We start from the raw sequence: 11589 nt of genomic DNA, 5'->3' as shown, positions 1-11589 counted from the left end.
GTGTGTACGTGTGTTTGTGTGCGCGTGAGTGTACGTGTGTGCGTGTGTAGGCGTGTTTGTGTGTGTGTCTGTGTGTGAGTGAGTGTGCGTGCGTGTGAGTGTAGGGGGGGGGAGTGGGTCCCCCTCCTCAGTCCCCACCTCCCGGCCCCTGGCCCAATCACAGCAGAGGAGCGGGCCATCGGGGCCCGGCTCCCGGCCGTGCAGCGGGGAGAGGAGACGGTGGGGGAGGGTCACGTGTGTACACAGTGTCGGGCTCCAGCAGTAGTAAAGTCTGCCGCGGCTCTGCCTCCTTTTCACAACGAGCCTCGTCCGCCGGAAAAGTTGCCGAGCGAAGTGCTCGGAAATGCGGTGAGACGGACCCGCTTTGTGAAACTCGCCGTGTTGCGGAGGCGACTTGGAGCCGAGGCGCGTGATTTCTCAATCTGCAGGATGTGTGTTTTTGGAAGGAAACGAGCGAGAAATGCGAGTGGAAACGCTTCGTCCGAACCTGATGCGCCCGTAGGTTTGTCACCGAGCCAAGTCCGTACGTTCCTGGTGAGTTTAGTTTGCGTTATTCTGCCACTATTTCCGTGCGTAAAAGCGCCAAGTTTGCGCCGTTCGCAGCGATAGAAAAGGTTGAACGCGATGACCGAGCAGCTTTATTTGTGCCGCTGACGGAAGAATAGTGGTGAAGCCCTGACAGCTCTCCCCGCTTTGATCTGCTCAGTCAAGTGTGATGGAGAGACCCCACTGTCCACGGTCATACGAACTAACCCTAGTACTAATACTTCAGATGCTGCAAAGAGACCCTGAAGATTGTTTTCTTAACCTCCAGGGTTTTAACTTCCTGGCGTTTTTCTCACGGGGTCAGTTTTCTCCAGGGCTGGGAATAGAATAAAAGAAAGAGAAGTTGTGTCAGGTCAACCAGAGTCCTGTCAAGTAAAATCCTTTTCATTTACCATCTTTAGAAATTAAAATAAATTGGTTGAAGGTCGTGTGAGACTTCCCTTTTATATGAATAATGGCCCATTGAAAGCCACAGCTAATGGGATGTCACCACAGTGAGTTTGTTTATCTAACCACAGGTGATGTTTAGTACTGGTACACTCCGAGATGTTGACACTTTACTGGATGTCTACATGTGCTAATACACTGACTTAACTTCCAGTACATTAGTAAGTGATTAGTAACTGTTTTACATGTATATGAATGTCAGCGTGAAACCAATACCAGCCTCTTAATTCAAAGTTTGTATTATATTCAAAGCGTTCAATGTCACTATTTTATTACAAATGTTAATTTACAAATATTTCCGATTCTGGCTCGAGATGATGCATTGATGGAAGTGTCAGTAATGATTCTGACAACATGGCAGTGATCTTTTATAAATGACGTTATACCCTTACTGACTATGACTGAATTCTATTTAAAGTACACACCCCTCGCCAAATTAAATGCTTCTTGAGCTGCGGGCTTTGCACTTGTTGTCGTCAGCTCCGTCCATGTGACCGAAGGGGACAAGTGTGTGTGTGTGTGTGTGTGTGTGTGTGTTTGCTCAATGACAGTAAGCCCTGCTTTGTGCTGACCATTGAACTCTGACTTGTGCCGAAGCCTGTGACAGTTCAGCGTGTTGCCGGAAGGAAGCTGAGGAGGGCCGTCGAAACTGGCCCGTGACTCATGCTCAAACAGAGACGACTACACTCAGGAAATGATGGTTTTCCCCATGACTATTTGTTAGCTCTGTTTGTGAAGTGTCCCTCTGCAAGTAATGTGTGCATAAGATCTATGGTTTGCCAGGAATGCCAGTCACCAGAAACAAGCTAACCTGTCCTGCACACAAACAAATGTTTTGTGTGAGTTTGTCCTCAGAATTGGAGTCAGTATTTTAATAACCCCTGTGAGCGTAGAATTTTTCATCTGCTAAATGTCTTGCATTAGCGTTCACCTGAAGCCAGATCCCTCATTAATTGATAATTCCAAGAGTGATAGGCAGCTGAGAGAATCACCAAAACCAGGAGAGATTTAGGGTTTTATTTGAAAGTTTAATGCGGTTTTGGCCTCCCAGGATGAAAGTGGTTCAGTTTTTTTAGAATTATAAGAGGATAAACAGTCCCGGCATGTGAGCAGTGTGATCTTATTTTCTCCCAGTTGTACTCCTCGCTGCTGATCGGCTGCACACTGCAGCAGACGTTAGCTGCAAATCATGTGACATCACTCAGTACTTTCTGAGAAGGGCCTGTAAATTCCAGTAAGGATATATGAGGGGTGTGGGCCATGCATGTCACACTACTCCCATCAGCCCGCGAGATCTGGCCGCAGAACGCTGAGACGTCAGGCATGTGGGCGTCACTCATGCGAGATGGTGTTGCCTGGTGGGGCTGAAGCATGCTGAAGCAGGGCCTCCCCCTCTGGGAGTATTCAAGTTAACTACCTCTGGCATGAAATGGGGCAAAAAGTTCAGACGGGGTTTAACCTAGTCCACGGCAGCTGTCAGAGTCAAGGGCGAGAAGAAGAACACAACAATTTTTCCTTGTGTAGTTTTACGCGTTGCACTTTTATGGGGTGCAGCTAGCAAAATGAGAAGCGGCCCGGTCTTTCTCCTGGATCTGCTTTCTCAATGACATACTGGCAGAAATAGATGCGTATAGATACTTATAAAGACACCATACGTTAAATCTGTAGAATTCTTGTAGCTATGGGTATCTGCCTTATTAATTGAGAGTAAAAGGAAGATATGTATATATATGTATATACAAGGAAACAGACAGAGCTTTCTGTCCCTGCTCAATGTTCATTTCTTCAATTTCTTATGCACATCTACTGAAAGCTAACAGAACGAAATGGAGCAGTACCACCACAAATTGTTAGGGGGCAGTGTAGCCAGCAGTGTAAGTGAGACATCTACAGGACTCGAGGAAGACAAAAGATAACGATGGCCAAACTTTTTGAGCAGAGACTTTGGGAGTTGACAAGAAACCACAGACGCCTTTGTGATGTGTCTGTTGTTGTCAAAAACTGGTGACTCTACGCTGCCCTCTAGCAGGTGTAGTGCTCAACAACCACACCAGGACGCATGGCAGTGTGTGTGTGTGTGTGCTGTGACAGTTACATCGTTTGAAATTGGATGCATCTCTTTTTATACGTAAAAGAAGCATAAGTGAGACATAAACAATGACCAAAAAAAATCCAGCAAGAGAATGTGTTACAATAGATAATAACTTCAGTAACGGACTTGTAATCAAGAGTAGTTCTGTAGTTATTACTGTAAAGATTGTAGATGAAAACAAATTCATGTACTTTAGAAGAGACACAACTACCACATCTACATATTCCTTATACATTTGTCATTACACATGCTGCTATAACCTTTCAAAACCCTGCTTGTACGTTAGCAGGTTTTCCTGTGACCTTCTCACTACCATTACAACGTCACATCCCTCTGTTGTTTTGTATTTTAGAAATGTAATGGGGCTCATTACCTTGAATTAAAACTGACGTCGGTCATGCCGTGTGAGTGTGTGTGCGTGTGTGGTGCCTCAAAGTCAGGGGTAGACATTTTCTTTCTTTCACCTCTCCTGTGTTTTTTTTCCGCCTCAGCTGAGTGGAAAACTAAAGATCTCATTATCAAAGGCTGCTGGCAATATGTGCATAGCTAGAAGTGCAATGTCTTTCACGAGAGCCGAGTAGAAGTCGCCCCAGAGTAGATCTGAGGCAGACAGTTCACAGTGAGCACTGATTGTTGACAAGATCAGTGCGAAAAAACAGATCTGAAACATAGAGTGTTGATTGTAGCAAAGTAGCAACCATGCCTGGACTTGTTTGTTTTTGTTTAATGGGTGAACTGGAGGGGGTTCTTATTTTTAAGAATTTTTTCACAAAATGTGAATATTCTGCTTATGGTTCAGATCAACATTATTTCCCCTATGTCCAATGTCCGACATTACCCAGACCTTTTTGAAAATATCTTTGCGCCCTTAAAAAAAACGGCATTATATCAAAAACATGTAGCCTACCTACAATTTTCACTTAATGCAACTGACGTCAGAATACTCAACAGGTCTGGATTACATCTGGAGAGGACGTTATGTTTTCATCTGCGTCTGTGTGTTTGTTTGTTAGCAGGCTTTCTCTCAAACTAAACCAATTTCTATTAAGTTTTGTGGTGGAGCATGACCCAAGAAAGAATCCATAAAATGTTATAGCAGATCTGGAGAAACAGACAAATGTGGAAGTTTTTAACTTGGCAAGATATGCTGTTTGCTGAAGTATGCCCTCTCCAATAGACTTGTAGTAAATGTTTGCCTATGACCTTGTTTGTGTAAAGGTTTTTATGTCAGTGTCTTCTGTATACTATTCTTAGTCTTTATTTGGTTAATATCGGAATGTTGGTGTCCTTGATAACGTGTTTGCTGTTGAGATGGACTGAATCAGATACTGGGCAAATCTTTTCCATGGAGACGCAGGAAACAGGAACTGTTCCATCCAACTCAAGACTCATGAGCAAGTGTCTGTACTTGAAGTGAAGTTGTGTTGATGCTGCGCATCTGCTTGTTCAGACGTCTGCGGAGACATGGCCAACATCGTAACTGTAATTTAACTGTGGCACACACCAAAACATATCTATATAAACTCCTTTTATATGCAGAATTATGAGGTTCCACTCAGCTGTCGGAAGCTGCAGAGCGAGCCAACGTGATAATGAAAGGGTGGCAGTCATGTCTTTATACAGCAGGTGCTAATGAATGGGGACAGCCAACCACAAAGCAGCAAGATCTCTTTAATAATCCCCGACCTGTCTTCAAGTCATTTTCTCTTTTAAGTGAGGATAGAGTGTTGAAGGGGCGAAGGGGGGGGAGACACACTTTCAATCAACAATACAATCAGAAAATAATCTTAAGGGAGAGGAGCACGGTTAATGATGGGCTTCTGTCAGGGTCTGTTTAAGTCCGTGAGTCACTGCTGGTGTTAGAGAACCATGTTTACAACAGGCCTGACCAGGGCTCCTGTTCTGGGAATGATATATATTTTTTTTTGGTTGTTGTTTCTTTTTGAGTAACTCTACACTTCCTTCCTCCTGATCCTGTTCCGGTCCGCCTCTAAGCTCCAGCCTCCAGCACTACAGTCTCATTACAGCCAATTGGGGTAGTACAGAGGAGGGACTGAGCCCCTGTGTGTCTGTGTGCGTCTGTGTCTGCGGCTTAAGGCCAAAACAGCCCCTCTGTAGTGAAGTTACGTAAGGAAGCGGAGGAACGTTTCCTCCTTTACTGGCAATGTTACTCATCCTCCCGAGGAACTAATCTGTTTTCCTTTCCTTTTTTGTTTCTTTCATTGCAGGGGAGGTATTTCCATAGAAGTTTGACACATCTTCTTTTTGTGTGTGTGTTACTTTTAGTTTCTCTTCAGCTCAGAGAATTGTTCTTTTAGAAACAGTTTTGGAGAATGAAGCCAAACATGAGGAAAAGTATCACTGAGGAACGACAGTGAGCTTTTTTGAATGTATCACTGCAATGCAGCGATAGCCTTATGATCTTCCCTTTCCTCAATCAAAGTGTGTTTGAAAAATGTATTAAAAATGACCTGAGTTAATAATGCAGAGGGAGCGTTACATAACTGTTTTAAAACTCGCCGCATCAGCAGTCTTGACACTCAGAAGCTCCTGACGTGTGCGTTGTCATTTTCATTGACCTTGCCCTGAACTCCAACCCCTCGACTCGGTCCTCACCCACCCTTCCCGAGAGCCTGCTTCACATTTAACTCTTTATAAGTCTACCAATCATCATGTGCCCAGCCCCCCACTTCCCAAGTCAACTTGGCAGAAACCTGAACAGAGGGTGCAAATGCTTTACTCAAGAGCAGGACCTCCAAAGCTGGTGTTCCTCTTAATCTCGCTGCGTGACCATGTGCAGAGCACAAAGGCAGCTCAAGCACAGGCAGCAGAGGCCCCTGCATGTGACTGCGGCTGCGAGGGAGAAAGAGCGAAAGAAAGAGAGACAGAAAAATGTTACAGAGGCGTCAAACAGGCCCTTGTTCTGATGTATTCTTCTATCAGAACAAGGGCCTCATTTGCTGTGGCCGGTGTGGCTCTCAAAGAGAAGAAACAGTGGGTTTTGAGGGCGAGCGCGCAGCCGACACATTGCGGCTGCCACATTGTGAGGGCTTCGTACTCAGCCAGTCAGATGCACTGAAGTGAAATTAACAGCGTTACCCGGCGCATAATAGCCGCGCTGTGTTTTTGTGTCAAGGCCCTGCTTGCTCTCCTGGCGAGCACAGAAACCAACAACAGAGAGGGTTGAGCTCTGCAGCCGAGCGAAGCACAGAACACAAACAGACTTTTACATAAAATACATCAATAGTTAATCAAACCTATTTACACGGGAGCTCACAAATGGGACTTTTGTCTTTTTATAATTGTGATATTTGTCTTATCCATTAACATTACAGGAACAATGATTTGAAATACATGGCTTCCTGTTCTGCACGTATTGTAATGTTTTTACAAAGAGAAATTAGCTATGAAATTGCTCGGTGATCACAAATAATTTTTGTCTTAACAGGATATGAAAGTAAAAGTCAACCCGCACAAATTATTGTTTCATCGTTGGTTGTGAAAAGTCTATATGGTTTATTTGAGTATGACACTGATATTTAACATTAACTCATTCTTTTCTTCCCAACCCTCTGCCTGCAGTCGACCTGTTGAGTGCTTGACCTGTGTCAGAGCCCAGCGATGTGGATCTGCATGGTTTACAATGAGACGGACACCAGCGTGGACTTCCGCCTCTGCCAGGACTTTGGCCTCATCCTGTCAGTCTTCTCCCTCGTCTACCTCCTGGTGTGCTTTCCACTGGGGCTGTGCTACAATGTACTGCTGGTCGTGGTCAACCTCTCCAACAAGGTGTCCATGACCATGCCCGATGTGTATTTTGTCAACATGGCCATCGCGGGCATCGTGCTCAGCCTGGTGGCGCCCGTGGAGCTGCTGAGCTCCACCTTCACCCGCTGGCACTTATGGGAGTACAACAACGAGGTCTACATCACCCTGCTCATCCTCTTCAACATCTCGTCACTGGTCATCATGTATTCCACCACGCTGCTCAGTTTGGACTACTATATAGAGCGAGCGCTGCCTCGCACGTACATGTCCAGCGTGTATAACACAAAACATGTGTGTGGGTTCATCTGGGGCGGTGCAGTGCTCACCAGCTTCTCCTCGCTGCTCTTTTACGTGTGCAACCACATCTCCACCAAGATGGTTGAGTGCTCCAAAATGCAGAACAAGGAGGCGGCAGACGCCATCATGATGTTCATCGGCTACGTGGTTCCGGCTGTGGCCGTCCTCTATGCCTTTGTGCTCATTTTGCGCATTAGAAAAGAGACAACGCCTCTTGATCAGGACTCCGCTCGCTTGGACCCTTCCATCCACAGGCTGCTGCTAGCCTCAGTCTGTGTGCAGTTCGTACTGTGGACCCCATACTACATGACCCTGTTGGTACACACTGTAGCTGGTGCGCCGGGGTACGTTAGCAATGCACACTACCTACCTACCTATTACTTCTTGAGATGCGTGTCCAAACTGCTGGCATTCTCAAGCAGCTTTGCGATGCCTCTCATGTACAGGCAGATGAACAAAAACTTTTCCAACAAGCTCCAGCGGCTGCTCAGGAGGCTGCACTGTGGAGGCCGCTCTTGCCCTCACGAACGCTCAAACGTGCAGCAAGTGGTGACGTGAGGTCAGCCCCTGGAAGATCAGTGAGGCCCCCTCCCATTCCCCTCCCACTTCCACCTCATAGCCTCGCCGGCACTTAAACCCCACCTGCCCCCACAGAGCCAGTATCTGACTGCTGTCCCTCGCTGCTCTGGACTGTGTTAAGAGCGACCTAGCCGACTGGGGAATTGCCTGTCACCTTCCAAAACTTGATCTGATATATATATCCTCCACTGCAGTGAGAGGACAAACCAAGCAAAAAACCACTAAGTGCTGTTATTCCTTGTCACAGAGTGAAGCTCTCCACTAAGATATTCTGGCTTCTAGTTTCAGGGCAGTACTTTTGGCAGAATCAGCCAATAACGCAAAGTATCCTGTTAGCAAGGGACTCCGAATCACTATACCTCGGCACTGGGTGTTCTTTTGTGTTAAGTTGTTCTCTGACAGCGTGCAAGTGTGGCTAATGCATGACAGCCTGAATTTCACTGGTAATTGAGAATATGCTATCAGATACAGTATATTTTTAAATGTCTTTAGTGTTTCCCTCCAGCATGAAGCTACCACCACCACCCCCCACACACACACAAGCAGGAGCAGTAAAGCTTTAAACTTAAATTACGAAGTGACGCCAATTTGTTTTGTTTCTGAAGAGAACATTCTGCGGATGGCGGCTGGTAGCAACCCTCCGCAGCTAATGAACTCGTGTTGTGTGTCAACATTGCAAAGCACCGCTCGGCGCTGCTGGTGAAGAGCTCTGTCTACTGCCCTGAAGCTACAGGCCTTGATCACTTGAAAGAAAAGACAGTTCTACCTTTGCAGAGCTGAATTTTCCTTTTTACTTAAATGCGTGGAGAGTGATTCCTCATTATCAGTGCAAATGCTATTTACATTTCATAGGTGAAGTACAGTTGTTCATGTACTCTTCAAGATATTGTATCTTCTTTATTGATACCAGCACTACCCTGTAGCTATAAGTAGGCGCTAGTTTGAAGACATGTTCTCATTTCATTTTTTTTCTTTTATAGATTTGAGTTCTGAGGTTTTGATCCACTCACAATCAGAGAGAGATTATTCTTGCATATGTGAAGCTCCACGTTATGAAATATATAGTGTACACAGCCACACCACTTGGAAGAGACACATGAAATGCTCATATAAAGCTTTTATTCAGGTTTCAGACATAACCGGTATACCTCTCTGCTGAAATCACATCACCTGCTATCCACTCGCAGCTCAAATCAACTCATTTGATAAAAAGAAATCCACTCATTAATCTGAGTTGAGAGCCTCAGCTCAGTGTGTGATTTGTTGAAATGTGTTTTGCATCTGCTGGAGTTATGCATGCGGTGTCACATTGGGTCAGTCAAGTCCGCACAGAGTCACAGAGAAGACCCCGAGGAGGAGGTGGAATGCACTTTTCCTAAAATGCATGCCCTCTTATGAGTGGTTGGGAGGTTTTGTCTAGGTGGAAATGTGTCGCCTGACTGGGTCGCTCCACAGGCACCATAAAAAAAAAAAAAAAAAACCTTCACTTAAGTATGAAATACTCACCTGCCAAGCACCTATGAACAGCTTGTTTGACACAGAAGTAGAGTTTTATCTGTAAATGCTGCTTAGATGCATCAAGGTTAACTGCACGTTTTTTGGCAAAAGCTCCTTTGCTCTCTTGCCGGCCACTAAGTGAAAAGTGAACGGACAATTCTAATAGAAATAAATCCCAGTTATACAAATGAACAATAAAATGTTGTTCTTGCATTATGAGGTCTGCGCATTTAGTTTATTTTTTATTCGGCTTCTGAATGAGTTTATGAATCATCCTGTGAACAGATAGCGATGTGGGGCTGAAGGTGACCACATTGGTCAATCCCTCTAACAGTCAATGATAATCACTTATACATGTAAAAGGTTGAACTTTAGAAACAACTGGCTTTGACTGTTAAATGCAATGGATTTCACAGTAATTGAAAGCTTGTCATAGACATGTGCAGTAATTATTAAGATTATAATATAATTTTACATTCACACATACTCACAAACCAGGAATATTTTGTCTTCTAGGACTGTGGTATGAAACAGTGTCCAACAATTGACTCTTCGCTTCAAAGCTCCACCCTCTCTTATGTGTATCTGCAATCAGCCAGTAGGAAGTGAGTGTTTGTTTTCAACTTAAACCGTGTGTTTACTTTAAGCGCTTCAGTATCTGCTGCCCCCATTTCTAAAGAAAATCACATATTTTGACTCAGTTAATCATTATTTAGCCTCAGTTCAAAGTCCTGATGCTCACTATTTATTTAAGACTGGGAGTCAAAACAGCACTATGTCAAATGATGAGTGGTGTGAAATGTGGAAAAGGTAGTGTCCATTTTAAGACATGTCCATGTTGTTTTTTTTACCAAAAATTCAACTAATACCTAATCAGTAGGTCACTTACTGACGCTTGAATTGCAGCAGACAGAATCAAATGTTTCCTATAATATCATAATTTAATCCTTTGGTATTTTTCTGCAGATTAAATGGACAAACTTGATGTAAATTTGCCTGTAATTTCATGACAATGCATCGTAATAGAAACATTGGAAATATAGTTATTTTGATTTCAAAATATTTTTACACCTTTCAATGTAGGTCAGAATTTGCATTTGGGACAATCATGGGGATTTTAAAGCGATGTGAAGAGATAGGACCATTGAACTTCATCATGTTTACTGCACCACCATGAGTCAAATTACAGAAAAACCTTCATGAAATATCGAAATGATCGGTCTCTGTAATAATTATCAGCCACCATAAATTGACCAACTGCACCATCTTCACAACTGACAAGTAAAGCTTGATCAAAGTGGGTTTGGAATCACACGAGTGCTCTGTCTGTCTTGGTTTGGTTTCTTATTTCAGAGGGGCCATACACACTCGCATCATTGCAAAGAAATGTGAGTGACTACCACTGAGCTCAGTTGAATAGGCCGAACAGTTTGAGTTTTCGAATGTATGCAGATGTATTTTAACTGGCAAAACCGCAGAGGTCGAGTTTAATCCACTTTTCAGATGTGATGCTTTTTACGACCGTGTATGGAAGTGTAAATATCATGTGTATATATGTTGTATGTGAGAGATTTCAAGTAAAAAAAAGCATACAGTATCATTTTTTTGAGAGATATATTTAGATTCTGTAAGTAATCTACCCAACTGAGTCAAAGACTGAATAAACAATAAACTAACAGGGATGTTACCTCTCGTTTTTATACTGATGATAATGTGTTGAACTAGAAGGAGACTGTAGAGCTCAAAACTCAACCAAGGCCCGACAGCCCCCTTGAATACAATCAGGTCAATTATTTCTTTCATCAAGATTCATAAATTGTGTTGCCTTCTTTTCCGGATGGGAGGTCGAGTTACGAGTACAATGGAAATCAGCATTAACCCCTGAGAAAACAGAGAAAATCCACCCCTTGATCCAGATCTGCATCAAAATGAATGGGTGCATCATTTTTGTGTTATCTTGCTCACAAACAGATGAGGACATATCCTCCTTGGTGGAGTTAAATCTCAATACTGCTGTCTGTGGTTTCAGGGGGACTGTATTTAGATTCGCTCCTTTGTCCTCAAAAATGTGCCCTGCTGCTCGGCTACATTGTTCGACTTTGCTTTTGTCTACAACTTGAGTTCATCGAAAACAAAATACTGTTGGATTCTTGTCTTCAAGACTTTAATCTAGTGGTCGGGTCAGGGTGATGGGCAAGTTGCGTAGGTTCCTGCCACAGTGGACGTGAGGGAATCTGCGCGTTTTGTGTGGCGCGACCCTTTAACCGTGACACACAGACTGCAGAAAATAGCAGCTTTTCAGGGATTCTGGGAATTGTTATGTCTTCTGCGGGTCTGGCAGTCCATTACTGCTGCCATTCATA

At 44.0% G+C, this 11589-nt stretch overlaps 1 protein-coding gene across 1 annotated transcript; it reads left to right on the top strand.

Moving 5' to 3' along the window:
• The first annotated feature begins 228 nt into the window (after positions 1-228).
• Positions 229-10904, top strand: gpr146 (G protein-coupled receptor 146). Its single transcript, XM_062407931.1, has 2 exons — positions 229-534; positions 6668-10904. Exon 2 carries the CDS (start codon positions 6707-6709, stop codon positions 7706-7708), a length of 1002 nt encoding a protein of 333 aa, XP_062263915.1. The 5' UTR covers positions 229-534; positions 6668-6706; the 3' UTR covers positions 7709-10904.
• Positions 10905-11589: the final 685 nt, after the last annotated feature.

Source organism: Platichthys flesus, chromosome 16, assembly GCF_949316205.1.
Source record: "Platichthys flesus chromosome 16, fPlaFle2.1, whole genome shotgun sequence".
NCBI classification, from domain to species: domain Eukaryota; kingdom Metazoa; phylum Chordata; class Actinopteri; order Pleuronectiformes; family Pleuronectidae; genus Platichthys; species Platichthys flesus.
This window is presented reverse-complemented; position numbering and strand designations above follow the sequence as displayed.

Excerpts from the sequence above, each read along its gene's own strand:
- gpr146 (XM_062407931.1), top strand. The coding sequence starts at position 6,707 with ATGTGGATCTGCATGGTTTACAATGAGACGGACACCAGCGTGGACTTC.